This window comes from Myotis nattereri (genome assembly GCF_964212035.1).
Source record: "Myotis nattereri genome assembly, chromosome: 4".
Classification (NCBI taxonomy): Eukaryota; Metazoa; Chordata; class Mammalia; order Chiroptera; family Vespertilionidae; genus Myotis; species Myotis nattereri.
Genome location: NC_138079.1, coordinates 63678996 through 63697795, shown reverse-complemented (window position 1 = coordinate 63697795; position 18800 = coordinate 63678996). Strand labels below are relative to the sequence as shown.

General features: G+C 39.1%; 1 protein-coding gene across 1 annotated transcript in view; it reads right to left on the bottom strand.

Annotated features, from left to right (window-relative positions):
- Positions 1 to 331: 331 nt before the first annotated feature.
- FER (FER tyrosine kinase) overlaps positions 332 to 18800 on the bottom strand; it is a 295282-nt gene continuing 276813 nt past the window's right edge. Inside the window, exons 17-19 of the mRNA XM_081090052.1 lie at positions 11139 to 11293; positions 3134 to 3256; positions 332 to 2128 (exon numbers count right to left, since the gene is read on the bottom strand). Coding sequence (XP_080946178.1) covers positions 1986 to 2128; positions 3134 to 3256; positions 11139 to 11293 — 421 coding nt within the window. The 3' untranslated portion in view covers positions 332 to 1985. The remainder of the gene's footprint in view (positions 2129 to 3133; positions 3257 to 11138; positions 11294 to 18800) is intronic.

Genomic DNA, 18800 nt, shown 5'->3' with positions numbered 1-18800 from the left:
TGTTCACAGAATTACAGCCCAAACCATCCTCTCTCCTTGCTGAAGCTTAGCAGTGAAGCTGCTAAGTGATGGGAGGCCAGTTTCTATAAATAAGAATATTATGGAAAGATTCCCTTAGAAATACTGGTAAAGGGTGCAAATGTCCCCACCTTACTCTTATGATTGAAGGCTGGCCGGGGCCTGAAGACCATAGCACTTAATTCCCAAGTCTGTGCCCTGATTTATCACAGTGTATGCCATCAAAACAAGGTTCCATTTATTTACAATATCTGACAGAAGGGAAAACAGTTCTGATTTTTAAAAAATTGCTTGAATATTGCAATATATTTTTGAGGCCAAGTTTATTATGCTTTTGTTTTAGTCTGAATGTAGTAATCATTAAATGTGTACAAAACTTGCAAGAAGATTGAAATGATAGACAAGCCATTTTTCTCTTCAGTATTATCCTTCCTACTGTTTAGAGTGCTGGGTTTGAGTTCCATGCAGTGATATTCACAGGCAGCAAACAGCCAAAGAGGACAGGAGGGATTTTCTTTCCCATAAATAAGCTCTTCCAATAAACAAGGACCAAACAGTCACGGAGGTGCTCTTTGTCTGGACACACACCTGAGCACTATTACAGCTCCTGAGCCACATGTACCCCTGAGCCTGACCATCTCTCCACCCACACCGATCCTGAGCGGTGACTATGTACAGAACTTGGGGTAAGGTCCCGGGATGCAGCAAAGGTTTAGCTCGACAGAATCCTAGGTGTAACTGTTACGTATTCCTAGGAAGCATCTCCAGCACAGTGCTTGCACACCTGCCTGCTAAGGTAAGGGTTTCCAGGTAGCAGTAGAGGGGTGGCAAAGGGGGAAAGTGAAGATAGGAGGCTGTCCTGGATTTTCTTCCTCAGTAGTGTCCATTTGTCTTCATCCACACCTGCCTTGCTTCATGTAGTGTGTGTGTAGGTGCACACGAGTGTGTTTCTGAACTAGGGTCATGAAGTTCTGACAGCTCAGAAAATGGCACCAGTGCAGGGCATTAAATGCTGGGAGGAGGTGCAGGTACTTCACCAAAAGCATGCTGTTGGTTTTGTGGGCTTGTGCTTTGTAGTTTTTCTAAAAATTTTTTTGTTGCCATTAAGAATGCTTTATCTTAGAATCTGTTTTGTGAATTCAGACCATAAAAATAAAAGGTGTTTGATGTTTGTAAAGGCATAGCTTAGACAGGAAGACATTTTATGTTTTCCATCTCTTCTCTGATCCCGTCTAGCTGCTCTTTTTCTCCAGACCACCCTCCCGTCCTCACTTCTTGCTGTCGCAGCTCTCCAAAGCATCCTTTAAAAGCTGCTGCCTCGACGCTATGAGTGCGCTGTTTGAGGACATCCCGTGCATGGTTTTCTGATGCCCAAACAGAGGCGGGAACTGACAACCTTACTACTAACACAGGAGTGTGACAATTCTTACACTGCACTTATTTCTGGCCATTAAAACAAACACACAAACCAACCCAGGAGGGCCAAATAATTCCTGATAGAAAACGATGTTTACAAATGTAATCTTGCCTTGGCAGAGCAGAGGGCCAGCTTCCGCTGGAAGGTGTCCTGCAAACAGGGCGTTACCTAGGCAGCTTCTAGCACCGAGCGAGTCAGGTCTGTGGCACCGACGCGGCCCGTGACCAGGGCCTGGAGTAGCAAAGCTTTGAGGAGCATCAGTGGTCTTGGTGTGAAAAACATCTGTTCTCCCTCACGTGAGCTCTGTGCTTTTCTATGACAGTGGCCTGGAGTGGCAGGATCAGGATCGCTATGATGAGCTAATAAAGCCCTTGGTAGGACTGTCTGTTCCTTAAATGCATTTGCCCTTTTTTTTTTTTTAAGTGGCACATATTTTAAAAAACAGTTAATAAAAAAATAACCTTAGCAGACTGGTGCAGGTAACGTGGTACAAACTCATTGCAAACGAGAGAACGGGATGTCTGAAGGCTGCGTCCGGCCCCGCACGGCACTATGTTAACTTCTTCTTGAAGACGCTGAGCTCTTTCTGGAGTTCGCCGAACGTGGGGCGGTTCTCAGGCTTATAATCCCAACACCTCATCATAATTTTAAAGATTTCCTCTGGACAATACTGAGGGGCTGACATCCGGTACCCTAAAGACCCAACGGAAGAAGGAGATAAGATATGAATGTTCACGCAGGGCATTATGCAGTTTGTAAGTTTAGTACCTTATGTTGTAGATGTAACAGAAACAAAACACCCTTTATACGGCAAACTGATTTTTTTTAAAGAAGTATTTCAGTATTACGGAGCCACAGAATTACCTTCAAGTTCGGAGAGCCCGCTTTGTTTGTTGCAAAGTCTGATGTGAGATACACCACAGACAGATGCACATCTGCTCTAAGTATTCGCTTTCAGATGCTGTGGGCAGAGTTTTTTAAAAAAACCCATCTCTACTACCCAGGTTTTTGAAGATGAAGAGAGGAGAAGGATTTGATAAACACTAATTCAAAAGTGAAATAAAAATGAACATGAGTTAGAGTCCTTTACAGCCCTGTGCTGGACGGGTGCCTGTGTGTGTGCCTCGGGAAGGTGTGTGAGGTCAGAGAAGGTGGGAAGGAAGCTAGAAAGCCATCCTCCCGCACCAGTTCTACCACCAGGTCCCTCTTGGCTGCGGCGCTGCTCTTGTCAGTAGCATTCTTTCTGTTGACAGCTATGGACTGCCTGGCATCACCACCCCCTACTGTTCCGTCGTGATCTGGGAACACCATGGGGTGTCTTCAGAAGCGTTACAAAGTTCTCAGAAACCTCCTGAGGTCTAATTACTTTTCGTTCGCAGAGACACTAATGGTGTTTATTTCACATGGAATAAAAAAACAGGAGCTTGAGGAACACTCTCCGATTTCCCTTGATGAGACTGAATGGTGTGCCTTGCAGATGTCAGGCCAGGCAGGGGGAGTGGGAGAAAAGCTGGAGCTCTCTATTTTCAAAGCTAAAAAGGTTTTTTGTTGTATAAGAGCCACGCGATCCATGGGGTTCAGAAGCAGATTTACAAACACCTCTGCTCTACCCACACCCCCAAACAGCATGACGACCCCCCCCCCCCAGCCTGTCCCTGGGACTGGAGGTGGCCACTCCCGCCCCTGCCTTTGGCTCACCTCTTTCCACCTGCTCACGTGCTTGTTGGTTTGTCATTCCAGGGTAGGGGCAGACCCCTAAGCTGAAGGTCTCCCAGAGGAGGATGCCAAAGCTCCACACGTCACTCTCAGAACTGTACCTCCCTAGAGGGCACACAGAACCACAACCAGGTGAGTGGATGAGTAGGTGACCATTTCCGGGTATGCACTTCTATGTCATCACATATTAATATATTTAAACTTACCAAAGGAACTCTAAAACCAGTGATCCTATTCTCTGCACGAGTTTACTCTCCCAAAAATGAACACCTTCCAAATCACATCGCCCTCTCCACCCCCACAAGAACAAATATTCAGCCAGCGTGCAAGCTTGCTTTCCCTGTGGTACCTAACTGAGATGGATGGTTTATATAAAAAAGATATGTTTGTACACATCAATGCCTAGGAGATTAAGTAAGTTGGATTTCTGCAATTTTGTCTTCTGCCTGCATCATTTTCATTCTACTAAGATTACAAAGTTAAAGCAATAAGGAAAAGTTTCTTAAATTGTTTACTCATCACTGTTTACAGATATTCTTACTTGCTTAAAGGTCTTGTTTTTCTCACTGACAAGTTTCATTTGTGGAAAATATATTTGTGTGTGTGTTTTGAATAGAGTACAAATTAACAGAGCTGGCTGATAGAAACAACTTCTTTAAAGTACATGGTGCCTTGTTTTGTTGAAGTCCTAATGCACCGGTTTTACTAGGCTACATAAGCTAAGCTCATAGGATTCTTTTTTTTTTTTTAATAATAATCTTCCAGAGAAGCAGAAATAAAAGCCAACACCAAATACATTCTGGAGATGGATGTGAAATCAAGGAGACAAAGCAGAAAAATTCTTTCCAATATCCAAGAGGTAAGAATTTCCTAGATTTTCCCAACATTTTTTTTTTCATATAGGGCATAAACTATTCCTCATTTGCAGCAGTGTTACAGGAATTATGAAATCATTTCATTTCTACTTTCTTGTAGCTATTCGTCTTAACCTTTCCATTCCAAGATTTATAAATGCCCCTCTAAAATCATCCAGTTTCTTTAAGTAGGATGATCTTTTCACTTTCTTGAAAAAAATAAAATGAGAACCAGAGTAAGCCTACATTATGGCAATTTCTCCAAAGGCAGAGCTTGGAGTATGCTTACTGATTATCATCTCCAGCTGTGTACATTAGCTTCCTTCTTAGTAGACTAAGTATGGACATTCACTATGATATTTAGCAGGAAGATTCATTTTCTTGTCTGCATGTTTGGCATCCAATAATTTAATACCTTTTATGAAAGTCATTCAATGGCTACAGTTAAGACTAATTGATTCGTCCAAGAAAGTACAAGGAATAGAGTGAATACCTTCTTTTTGTAAGATAATATCTGGACAGATATCTAGAAAGGCATATTTTATATAAACCAACACTCCATCTTATAACATAACTCTATAACCTTGACCTTTGAAGGATTTTTAAAATTTATTTATTTACATATTTATGTTATTGAGGTAGAGTTGATTTATAATAGTTTCAGGAGTACAGCATAATGATTCAAAATTTGCAAAATGATCAACACAATAAATCCAGTAAACATCTGTCATCACACATAGTTATATTTTTAGATCTATTCTCTTAGGAACTTTCAGATACGCAACACATATATATTAACTATAGTCACCATGCTGGACATAACATCCCCTTGACCCACTCTATCCATTTCACACATCCTGAAACCCACCTATAGCTAATAACCATCTATTCTCTGTATCTATGAACTTGTGTTTTTTGGTGTGTATATGTACTTTTCTATCTGATTTAGGCACTCAAGATTCATCCATGTTGCCACAAATGGCAAGATTTCACTCCTTTTAATAACTGAAAAGTATCCTATTATACATTTTTACTACATTTTCTTTATTCATTCATGTATTGATGAGCACTAAGGTTGTTTCAATATCTTGGCTATTGTAAATAATGCTACAGTGAACATGGGAAGTGATTACATCTCTTTCAAATAATGATTTTATTTCCTTAGATATACACCCAGAAGTGAAATAGCTGGATTATATAGTACTTCTTTTCTTTAATTTTTCGACAAACCTCCATACTGTTTTACTTTGTGACTGCACCCATTTACAAGCCCACCAAAAGTGCACAAGGGGTCTCTTTTCTCCACATCTTCACCAACATTTGTTCTATCTTGTCTTTTTTTATAATAGTCATTATAAAAGATATGAGGTAATATTTAATTGTGGCTTTAATTTCATTTCCCTGATGATTAGCAACATTGAGAATCTCTTCATGTACCTGTTGGTTACCTCTAGGAAAATGTGAATTCAGACCTCCTGCCCATTTTTTGATCAATATTTTTGCTGTTGGGTTGTATGAGTTCTTTATATATTTTGGATATTAACTCATTAGCAGATATATAATTTGCAAATATTTTCTCCCATGTAGTAGGTTACCATATTATATAACCAACTAGTCTATGATAATGAAGTAATGATAGTCTATTCAGCAAGTGGTATTACAAACACCAGACCACTCTCTTACACCATATACAAAAATAAACTCAAAATGTACTAAAGATTTAAGTGTAAGACCTGAACCATAAAACTTGTAGAAGAAAACATAGTAAATTTCTGACATCAGTCTGCATAATGTCTTTTTGGATATAGCCCTTGAGCAAGGAAACAAAAGCAAAAATAAATAGAACTTCATTCAACTAAAAAGCTTCTGTACAGCAAAAGGAAACCAACAAAACAAAGACAATCTACTGAATGGAAGGTCATATTTGCAAATGATAGATAAGGATTTGATAATCAAATTATATAAGAAACCTCATAACTCAATAACAAAAAATATAACCAATATGATAAAAAATGGGCAGAGGAGATGAAAAGACAACGTATCCATATGTTCACTGCAACATTACTTATAATATCAAAGATACAGAAGCAATCAAGATGTCCATCAGATGAATGGGTAAAGAAGACATGAATATATGCACTGGAGTATTACACTGCATTAAAAAGAATGAAATCTTGCCATTTTCAAAACATGGATGGACCTAGAGCAGTGATGGCAAATCTTTTGAGCTCGGCGTGTCACATATAGAAATGTTTTGATATTTGCAACCATAGTAAAACAAAGACTTATATTTTTGATATTTATTTTATATATTTAAATGCCGTTTAACAAAGAAAAATCAACCAAAAAAATGATAGGTTTGCCATCACTGACGTAGAGGGTATTATGATATGTGAAATAAGTCAGAGAAAGACAAATACTGTATGGTTTCACTTATATGTGGAATCTAAAAAAATACACCAAACAAAAACAGACGTAGAAATAGAAATCCAACTGATGGCTATCAGAAGGGAGGGAGTAGGGTGAAGGGGAACAGAGTCAGTAATAATGTGACCACACTGTAAAGTATAAAAATGTCCAATCACTGTATTTTATACCTGAAACTAATATAACTAATATTTTTTTAAATACTTAAAAATATAATGCTTGAAGCCTGGCTTTTAAGAGATATCTGGAATTAGAATTATGATTTATAAATACTGTCATCAGCTTGAAATTCAACTAAAATACACTTTTATTGAAAGGCAGAATTTTACTTAGCATAACTGCTTACAAGAGGAGTTGTAAAGGCAATATAATGTAGAAGATCTAGAAAATAGGTGTAAGAACAAATTCTAGAGATCTGGATTTTACTGGTAAGCCTTTAGGATATCCTAAGCTCACTTATAGGGATGCTATAAGAATGAATAAGAAGGGGCTTAGCGATGTCTTGTTATCCAAAGAAAACCTCTGTGTAAATACAGGGGTTACAATCCTATCTTTTATCCTGTGATTGATCTCCTTAGAGCAGGGGTCCTCAGACTTTTTAAACAGGGGCCAGTTCACTGTCCCTCAGACCGTTGGAGGGCCAGACTATAGTTTAAAAAAAAAACTATGAACAAATTCCTATGCACACTGCACATATCTTATTTTGAAGTAAAAAAACAAAACGGGAACAAATACAACATTTGCATGTGGCCCACAGGCCGTAGTTTGAGGACCCCTGCCTTAGCGTAATAACAACCACCACCCCAGAGAAGAATCATGATAGAAAATAACAGAGCTGCTGCTTTCTCTAGATATTCTCTAGATATGAGGAATAGTGGATTTAGTTTCGGATCACTAGGAAGCTCACAAAAGCTTCTCTTGATAGCACCTGGGAAGACAAACTAAGGGTGAGGCTCACTATCTGTAGAACGTCAACTTCTCATAATGGCAACTACCTACATGTGTCTATCCCATAGTATCCTTGGTATACAAAATACGAGATTCTCGTTTCTGTCCCAAACTAATTACATTCCACAGCTTTATCTGGAAAACATCTGTTGGTTCCTCAGAAAGTTAAACATAGAATTACCATATGCTTCCTAGTGTTTACTTAGAATAATTGAAAACAGGAACTCAAATCCATGTACACAGATGTTCATAGGGATGCTATTCAAAAATGTCAAAACTGTTGAAAAATACATCAATGGATGAATAGATAAACTGTGGTAAATACATAAAGTGGAATATTAATCAGCCATGAAAAGGAATAATACAGTCTGCAACATGGATGAACCTTGAAAACATTATGCTAAGTGAAAAAAGCCACATATTGTATGATTCAATTTCTATGAAATATGCAGAATAGGTAAATCCACAGCATGAAAAAGCAGGTATGTGGTTGTCAGTGGCTGAGGAGAGAGAATAATGGGGAGTAACTTCGTACTGGGTAAAGAGTTTTATTTTGGAACTAGATGGAGGTAGGGGTTGCACAACATTGTGAATTGTACTAAATGCCACTGAATTATTCACTTTAAAATGGTTAATTTTGTTACATGCATTTTATAAAAAGGTTTATTTGTCTGAATCTAATGCCTAAATTAAAGACATTTATAAATGCCTTATTTTTCATGAAGTAATTCCTCATTTTAAATCAACAAAAAAATCATTTTATGCTATCTTAATTCAAACCACACTACACCCATTCACCAACCCATGGCTTTTATGCTGCTTCCCTTACTGAAAATGCAATTTATAATTTCACTCAAAGCATAATCTTTTTCTTTCAAAATTCTTGAGCTGTTACCCATCTTGTTATGGCCCATTTCATCCCAACCACAGATAATGCAAGATGTATTTATATCCAATTACAATGACACATAAAAAATTCAAGTTAAAAAAATCCCCGCTGCTTTAAAATGCAATTCCCATCTCTTTCCACAAGATTTATACAAGTTCCAGAGACTGAGATACTAAGAAACCATGTCAGTTTTCAGAGTGAGAAACTACAGGATTGATTGGCTTAATATTTTAGGAACCTAACATTAGATGAAGTTATAAGAAATTCAAAAGAAATGGGCCAAAGCCACAGCAATACTTTTACTCTGTGTATAATTTAACTCTTAAAATGAAAATCTGGTAGTGACATCAGCATCATGGCAGAGTGAGAAAATCTCTTGGTCTCTCCCCTCAAAATAGATTAAAAACTTATATACAATAAAATACATAGAAGAAAACATAAGAACTAAACTATGGATCTTAGTCTCAGAGAGGTTTTTGTGAACTTGACCCCAAAGGCAAAGGAAGTTAAAGTAAAAATAAATGAATGGGACTACATTCTTCTGCACAACTAAAGAAACCATCAACAAAACAAAAAGGCAAACAACTATATAGGAGTATATATTTGCAAACACTACTGCTGATAAGAGGCTAATATCCAAAATATATAAAGAACTGAACAACAAAACACTTCAATTTATAAATGGGCAGAGGACCTGAAGAAGACATACAAATGGCCAACAGATACACTGAATGGCCAGATTATTATGACCACCTGACGTTTTAGGCAAATTAGCTATAATTTCACGCTGAAGTTGCTAGAGGGCCAGACCATTATAAATAGGGAAGCAGGTTGTTTACCACGACAGTAGAAGTGATTTTTTTCTGAAGATATGGGTAAACAACGAGATTTAACAGCCTTTGAACGTGGGGTGATTATTGGTGCTCGGAGCCATGGAGCGAGTATCAGCAAAACAGCCGAAAGCCTAAGCGAACCCCTTTGCTGTCTGCAGTTACCAAGATAAAACGTCTCCAATTCACACAGGAACACAAGGATTGGACAGTCGAGCATTGGAAAAAAGTCATGTGGTCCGATGAATCACGTTTCGAGTTGCGTCATGCAGATGGCAGAGTGAGAATTTGGCAGAAAGAGCATGAAAGCATGCACCCCACATGCATGAGTACAACCCTTCAAGCTGGTGGGGGCAGTGTTATGGTTTGGGGCATGTTTTCCTGGCATGATTTGGGCCCTTTAATTCGTGTGGAACAATGTCTGAATAGCACAACATACCTAAGTATCGTTGCTGATCAAGTTCATCCTATCATGTTGATGGCATATCCCAATGGAGGTGCCTTCTTCCAACAAGACAATGCGCCATGCCACGGTGCTCGTATTGTGCAGGAGTGGTTTCAAGAACATGAGGGAGACTTTACCTTGCTTAGGTGGCCCCCACAATCATCAGATCTCAATCCAATTGAGCATTTGTAGGATGAAGTCAAAAGAGCCATCAGGCAGCTGGTTCCACAACCATCAAATCTCACAGAACTGGACAGTGCTATTCACCAGGCATGATGTCAGATTCCTCGCATCACCTTTTAACATCTTGTGGAGTCAATGCCAAGAAGAATCGCCACAGTATTGAAGGCAAAAGGTGGCCCAACGAAGTACTGATGGGGTGGTCATAATAATCTGGCCACTCAGAGTGTGTGTGTGTGTGTGTGTATCCCATGTTCAAAGGCTGTTAAATCGCATGGTTTACCTATATCTTCAGAAAAAAAATCACTTCTACTGTTGTGGTAAACAACCTGCTTCCCTATTTATAATGGTCTGGCCCTCTAGCAATTTCAGTGCAAAATTATAGCTAATTTGCCTACAAACATCAGGTGGTCATAATAATCTGGCCACTCAGTGTATATACAGATGTTTGAATTCACTAGCTATAGGAAAGTGCAAATCAAAGCCACCATAAGATACCACCTCACACCTGTTAGGATGGTTATTATCAACACAACAAGCAATAACAAATGTTGGAGAGGCTGTAGAGAATAGGGAGCTCTCATTCACTACTGGTGGGAGTGTATACTGGTACAGCCTCTATGGAAAACAGTATAAAGATTCCTTAAAAAATTAATAAAGCTAGCATATGACCCAACAGTCCCTCTTATGGGTGTCTACATTTATTTGTAAAGATATATGTATCGCTACGTTCACAGAAGCCAAGACATGAAAACAACTTAAGTGTCCTTTGATGGATGATTAGATAAATAAGATGTAGTACATTTATACAGTGGAAGACTACTCAACCGTAAAAAGCCTTTGCAACAATATAAATGGGTCTTGAGAGTATGATGCTAAAGTGAAATAAGTCAGATGGAAAGGAACAAGAACCACATGACTTCACTCATATGTGGGACAGAAAAGAGAAAGGAACAAGTAAAACAAATTCATAGACACAGACAACAGTATGGCAGTTACGAGAGGGGAAAGGGGGTCAAATGTGTGGTATTGGAAGGAGACGACTTTGGATAGTGAACACACAATGCAATATACAGATGATGTAATATAAAATTGTACACTTGAAACTTGTATAATCTTGTTAACCAATGTTACCCCAATAAATTTAAAATTTTTTAAAAATCATTTCTCAGATAATGCTTGTAAGTGTATCCATCTTTTAAATCTAGCAATCTTACATATAAAAATCTGATCAAAAAGGTCAATGAATTAAGTTGGTGCTCATGTTTAAGTGCAAAGTATGAACATTCTATACCTCATTCTAACTTGTGCTCTGTAGTACCCCTCTAACTTTGCTTGTGAATGTTTTTTTCTGATGGAGCCTCCCCCGCTTTTTTATTTTTTTTACCACCCAAAGGAAAGAGTCCAATCTTACCATAATTAAGAGCTTCTGGTGCTGTCCATTTAATGGGAATCTGCTTTAAGCCAGAAGATGAATACACTCCCCCATCCTCTTGGCGAGACATTCCAAAGTCACTGATTTTCAGAACATTATTTTCACCTACCAGGCAGTTTCTTGCAGCGAGATCCCTAGATTACAAACACAGAAAACACCCTTATTAAAACAAATTGAAAGACACTTTCACATTTATGACTTCTGCACTTTGCATTTTTTACATTTGCTATGTATTTATAATGAGGCTAAGGATGTTGTGATTTACCAGTCTCTCCCATCTTTTCTGTCTCAGGTAAAAATCCTCCATGCCAACATTTGCATATGGAACAGTCCACATGCTAATTTTCTAGGCACCACATCCATTTCATTTTAAATAGAAAAACTGATTCTAGGGTTTAAGAGAAAATCACAAAGGAGAGGCCAACCAAACTTGACATTATTTCTCCTTTGATTGCTTTCCTAGAGCAGCACTATCCAACAGAACTTTCTATGAGGGTGGCAAGTTCTCCATCCGTGCTGTGCTATTTAGTAGGTAGCCATTACCCACATGTGGCTAATGTGATTGAGAAAGTGAATGTTTTATTTACTTTTAGTGTATTAAATTTTAAGTAGCTGAGTGCTCCTCGTAGTTACTGAGTAGTAATCTGCAGAGTAATCTAGAGTTTCCCAATACTTTTTCTGTTGCATCTGGGTCAGACAAAACGACATGATGACTTGGCCCTGTCTCTCTCTCCCACTTCATCTTGTCCCACTCTTTCCATAATTTGCTATATTCTAGACATACTGAGCTTATTGCCCCCTAAACATGACAAGCTTATTTCCACTGGAGGGCCCTTCCCTTTGCCTGGAGTGCAATCTTAGACTTTTGCATAGCTGGCTCCCTTTCATTCTTAGCTCAAATGCCCTCTCCTCAGAGACATCTGTCCTGACCATGCTTGTCTGACAGGGAAGACAATAGTGAACAAAACAGACCAAGTCCTTACTCTAATTTTAGTGGGGAAAACATTCAATAATTAAATTCAAATATACACAGACTGCTACTATGTGCAGAAGTGACTGGCGGAACCCGAGAGCTCAGTTAGGAGACAGTCTTAGCCTATACTAAGATGAAAGTGGTGGAGTTGGTCAGAAGCTGTCAGATTCAGGATATATTTTGAAAGTACAACCAATAGGATTTTCTGGTAGATTAGATATGGAGTAGGAGAGAAAAAGAGTCATGATGACCCTAAGATATTTTGGCCTAAACAACGGGAAGAATGGAGCTGGCATTTATTCCAATTGGGAAGACTACAGGAGGACCTAGTGTAGCAGACATAGCCAGTTGCCTCCTAATGTCCATTTACTACTCTTCAGTAAAATAATCTGGATTTTAACTGAGTATAATGCTATCCATATTTCCCAACCTCTCCTATAGCTCCCACAACTAGATGTGGCCATAATCTAAGTTCTGGCCAATGAGATATAAGCAAAAGAGATGTCTAGAATTTCTAGGAAGTTTCTTTAAAAGAAAGAGGAAATACTTTTACATTTATCCCTCATGCTAACACAAAGAGGAAGCACACCAAAGTTGGAAAAACATCAAGATATGTGAAGCCAGGTTCCCCGATGAGTATGACTGCCATATATATTCTAGATTGTCTACCTCTGTATCTCTGGAGTTTTTTTGTTTTGCTAGTGCATGAAAGAAATTTCTATGTCATTCAAGCAATTTTTGTTTCTTAGCTTTTTTTCTTTTTGGGGGTATGTATGTTACCATATGCAGTAAAAACAAATCCAATATTGGGGAGGGTGGTTTTGGACTTGTTGAGTTTGTGATGTCTATTAGATATCCAAGTGGAGATGTTAAGTAGGTAGTTGGGTATTATTAGTATAAAGTTCAAAAGAGAGGTCTAAGAGTTGTTAGCTTTTATATGGTATTTGAAGCTATGGATTGGAGAATGCTTTCACCTAGAGCAGTGGTTCTCAACCTGTGGATCGCGACCCCTTTGGGGGTCGAACGACCCTTTCACAGGGGTCGCCTAAGACCATTGGAAAACACATACATAATTACATATTGTTTTTGTGATTAATCACTATGCTTTAATTATGTTCAATTTGTAACCATGAAATTGGGGGTCACCACAACATGAGGAACTGTATTAAAGGGTCGTGGCATTAGGAAGGTTGAGAACTACTGACCTGGAGAGTGAGCATAGAGAATAAAAAAGTGTTTAAGGACTAAGCCCTAGAATACTCCATCATTTAGAGAAGGATTGAAGAAAGGAGACTGAGAAGGAGCAGCAAGTGAGGCAAGCTTTACAAGAAGGAACAGCAATCAACTCTATCAACTACTACTGAGAAGAAAAATTAGGGCTATGAATTGGCCACTGGATTTGGCAACATGGATTTTTAATGAGACACAATAGCAATTTCAGTCGAGTGGTGAACGCAAAAGCATGATTGGAGTGTGTTCAAAGAGAATGAGAAAATACTGAGTTTAGATACTCTTAAATACATTTGCTATAAAAGAGACTAGAGAAGTAACTAAAAGGGGTTTCAGGTCAAAGGAGTTTCCCCCCTAATAGGGGGCTATTACATGCATATATAGATGGTAATAGTATTGTACAGAGGTAAAACTAATGCAGAAGGAAAAGGTGACAACTGCAGGTATAAAGCCCTTGAGAAAGTAAAAGGTGATGGGGATAGGATCCAATGGTGCTCTTCAGAGCTCTCTTCCCAGTGCTCAGAATAGTACTTGACACATTGTAGGTGCTTAATAAATATTTTCTGAATGAATATATACACACCATCTTATCCTAGGAGTGATCCCTGCTGGAGACAGACTGTCTATTCTATGCTTTGTCCTTTTTAATACTTTTTTCCCAACTGAGGAACAATCAACAACTAGTTTCTCTTTCAACTGAGATGATTTTACATATTTATCTTTGGAGTACATCTCTAACTATCAACAGGACTAAAAACATCCAAAAAATTAAATTCTAATTTATATAACTGGTCTTGTAACATCAGCAGTACCTTGAGCAATTAACTGAATATAACTAGGTTGATTGTCTGCTGAAGCAAAAATATCAACAATATCCAGAGGAATATAACAGGAACTTAGAGCCTAAACAATATAATATTCATAACATCAAGGGCACAATTCAAAATTGCTAAACACACAAAGAACAAGAAAAATGTGATAAATTCTTAAGAGAAAAACAATCAACAAATGCCAACATTATGATATCAGATATAAAGTAGCTATTAATGCTTCCTAAAATAAAGGAAAACACACTTAAAGTAAGTGGAAATAACAACAATAGTATCCAAACATTTTAAAAAGAGGAGGGTAATTGCCTAACTCATTTTATGAGGCCAGTAGAACTATAATACAAAACCTGACAGAGAAATTATCAAAGAAATTACAGAAAAATACCCTCATGAAGACAGTCAAATATTTTTTAACAAAATATTAACAAATAAAATACAATGATGTAAAAAAGATAGCACATCATAACCTACTATGGTTTAGCTTAATAATCAGGTTGGTTTAACATTTGAAAATTAATCAATGTAATTCATTCACCAGATAAACAGAATATAGGGGGGAAAGCCCTATGATCATTACAATTGGTAGAGAAGAGGCATTTGACAACATTCAATATCTGTTAATGAAAAATGCTGAGCAAACTAGAAATATTAAGGAACTTCATCAACCTGACAAAGGGCATCTATAAAAAAATTCAACCATTGCCGTAGGTGGGTGGCTCAGGTGGTTGGAGTGTCACTCTACACACCAATAGATTTAAGGTGCAGCTTTGATTCCAGGTCAGGGCACATATCTAGGCTGCGGGTTCTATCCCTGGCTGTGGTGCGTATGGGAGGCGACCGTTCAATGTTTCTCTCTTTCTTCCTCCTTTCCTCTCTCTCTAAAATCAATAAGCATATCCTCAAGTGAGAATAAAAAAATATTCAACCACTAACATCATACTTAATGGTGAAAGACAAAATTGTTTTCTCATGAGATCAAAGCAAGGCTGCCTGCTTTCACCACTTCTATTCAAAAGGACCTCTGCTCTGATAGTCCTGGCTTTGAAATCCTATCCTATATAATAAAAGCATAATATGCAAATCAACCGAACAGTGGAACAACCAGTAGCACACTGACCACCATAGACACTCAACACAGGAGCTGCCCCCTGGTGGTCAGTGTGCTCCCACAGGGGGAGTGCCGTTCAGCCAGAAGCCAGGCCACGGCTTGTGAGCCCAGCGGCAGTGGCGGGAGCCTCTCCCCCCTCCGCTGAAGGTGGGTGGTAAGGAGTGAGGGGTCCCAGACTGCAAGAGCCCCAGACTGCAAGAGGGATGTCTGACTGCTGGCTTGGATTGGGCCTAAACTGGCAGGCAGACATCCCCCAAGGGTTCCCGGACTGTGAGAGGGTGCAGGCTGGGCTGAGGGACACTGCCCCACCCCCAGTGACAAATATTTGTGCACTGAGCCTCTAGTAAGACATAAAAGAAAAAGAAAAAAACCTCAGAGGCACAGTAAAGCCAATAAAAAAAGATGGCTAAAAATAAGTACAGTAAAAGACAACTAAGTTCTTTACACTTACAGCTATAAAAGTTGTTGGAGAAAATAAAAGTAAATGAAAAGATATTCCATGCTCATGGAGTGGAAGACTCAATGTTAAGATGCCATTATACCCCTTCTTCCCAAATTAATCTATAGATTTAATGCACTCCCAATCATTATTCTAGCAGGTGTTTTTGTAAAATTGATTCTAAAATGGGTATGAAAAAGTTAAGATTCTAGAATAATCAGGATAATTTTAAGAAGTACAAAGTTGAAGGACCTAACCTGATTTTATTCTTTTTTTTTATTGCTTAAAGTATTACAAAGGGTATTACATATGTGTCTTTTTTTTTCCCCCCCGCCCTTGACTATCCCCTGGCCTCCCCCACCCCCCAGCGTCCCATGTCCATTGGTTATGGATATATGCAGGCATACAAGTCCTTCGGTTGCTCTCTTATACCCCTCCCTCCTGCCCCCCAACTTTCCCCGGCCTTCCCACTGCATTTCTACCATCTGTTCGAGGCAGCTCTGCCTCTGTATCTATTACTGTTCAAAAGTTTATAATGGTCTCTATTATCCATGAATGAGTGAGATCATGTGGTATTTTTCCTTCATTGACTGGCTTATTTCACTTAGCATAATGCTCTCCAGTTCCATCCATGCCGTTGCAAATGGTAAGAGTTCCTTCTTTTTTACAGCAGCATAGTATTCCATCGTGTAGATGTACCACAGTTTTCTAATCCATTCATCTACTGATGGGCACTTAGGCTGTTTCCAGATCTTAGCTATGGTGAATTGTGCTGCTATGAACATAGGGGTGCATATATCCTTTCTGACTGGTTTCTGGTTTCCTGGGATACATTCCTAGAAGTGGGATCGCAGGGTCAAATGGGAGCTCCATTTGTAGTTTTTTGAGGAAACTCCATACTGTCTTCCATAGTGGCTGCACCAGTCTGCATTCCCACCAGCAGTGCACAAGTGTTCCTTTTTCTCCACATCCTCTCCAGCACTTGTCGTTTGTTGATTTGTTGATGATAGCCAGTCTGACAGGTGTGAGATGGTACCTCATTGTTGTTTTGATTTGCATCTCTCGGATGATTAGTGACTTTGAGCATGTTTTCATATGTCTCTTGGCTTTCTGAATGTCCTCTTTTGAAAGGTGTCTATTTAGGTCCTTTGCCCATTTTTTGATTGGGTTGTTTATCTTCCTTTTGTTAAGTTGTATGAGTTCCCTATAAATTTTGGAGATTAGGCCCTTATCAGATATGACATTGGCAAATATGTTTTCCCACACAGTGGGTTTTCTAACCTGATTTTAAATTGTACTATCAAGTTATCGTGATCAGTAGAGGTCAGTAAAGATAAAAAGATATAACATGATAGAACAGAATAAAGGTCCAGAAATGGATCTACAAACATATGGTCAACTGATTTCTGACAGAGGCGCAAGGTGCACACTGCGTACCTCTTAGTCCGGTCATTGAGCCACTGACTCCTTCTTGGGCCAAATGCAAGCCCTCTTGGTGAGAAGGAGCTTTTATTCACTGCAGCAGTGTAGGCATTTACAGGATGTCGCCTTTAGCACTTTCCTCAGAATAGCACCTACGCTTTACAAATACATGCACTTCTGTTGTCATGACTATCTCCACTGCGCCACCAGAGCAGAGGTTTGTCCTCTGTAATGAGGATTACGGTTCTGCGAGTGACCAATCTAAAACCAATTCAGAGAACACTCCAATTCAATGTAAATAACATTTCAATAACGATTGCAGAAAACTGCACTTGCTTTGGGTTGCATTAAGTTCAAAGGACCGGAAATGGTAGCTTTTTTGGCATAGTCTACGAATTAAAGTAAAACCTAGGCCTTCAGGCAATAAGTCTACACTGTAGACTCACTGCTTGCCTAATATTCCAGTAAGCATGAAAGGAGAGAGGAACAACAGATTTGACCTCTGGGCTGAGAAGCCGGCAATCTAATTTGGGAGGTAAGGCAGACATAACACCTTTCCCCCTTGTTTCTCTCCATTTCTTCCTTTATTAAGCTCACCACTGCCCATCCCTGAGTCAGATTCTCAAGGAGACACACCGGTGCTCCCGCCTCTTCACACATGAAACTGCTCCAAAACAAGCCAGTATGAGCCAGTGCATTACAGACTGTGGATCCTGCAGGAATTCAGAGATGAGAAATGTCATAATAGGCCGGCGTGTCATTCACAGGAGGCATCAGATGCAGCTCTATCTCACCACATGCAGAGGAACAGAACAGCAAACGCTGCCGACTGCCAAGAGGAGATGGAGATGCCCTACTTAGATCTGCTGAATGATCTTATTTGAAGATTCAAAGTCAAACTTCTGAGTGTGTAGCAGGAGTGTCTTGCAAGCCATATATAATACGAGACAGGCTAATTAAGGATAAAATGAGAACAGAGAACAGCTGCAGGAAACCCAATGCCAGCAGGCAATGGAGATGAGCAAATTTTCTGTGCTCTCTGAAAAGCACAACAGTGGGCATCTCCCTCCGTGGCGATGTTGCTTCTCAGAACAAACATGATGGTAAACCAGGAGGCAAACGCCAGCGTCCCTCTGCCAGACTGCTTTACCCCAATCATCATTTACTACTTGCAGCTATGATGCCACAAGTCAGGATGTATCCCTTATATAGGAAAGGAATTAGAGAAATTGTTGCTTTTTGGGGGTGGGAAGAAGGTACAAAACTATTCCTACTAGGTCTGGATAATACTGAACATCAAGGAGGAGAAAACCTCTTTAAGGCCCTGAGGTATCCTCATTCTGATTAAGACTTGGCATACAGCCAACAATCCAGAGGGTGGGGAATAAATGAAGCTGACTTCATTTGTCTTACTAAGTTCTGATAAAAAGTGCAGACTTATCATATCTTATTGCTATACAACAGTGATGGCGAACCTTTTGAGCTCCACGTGTCAGCATTTTGGAAAACCCTAACTTAACTCTGGTGCCGTGTCACATATAGAAATTTTTTGATATTTGCAACCATAGTAAAACAAAGACTTATATTTTTGATATTTATTTTATATATTTAAATGCCATTTAACAAAGAAAAATCAACC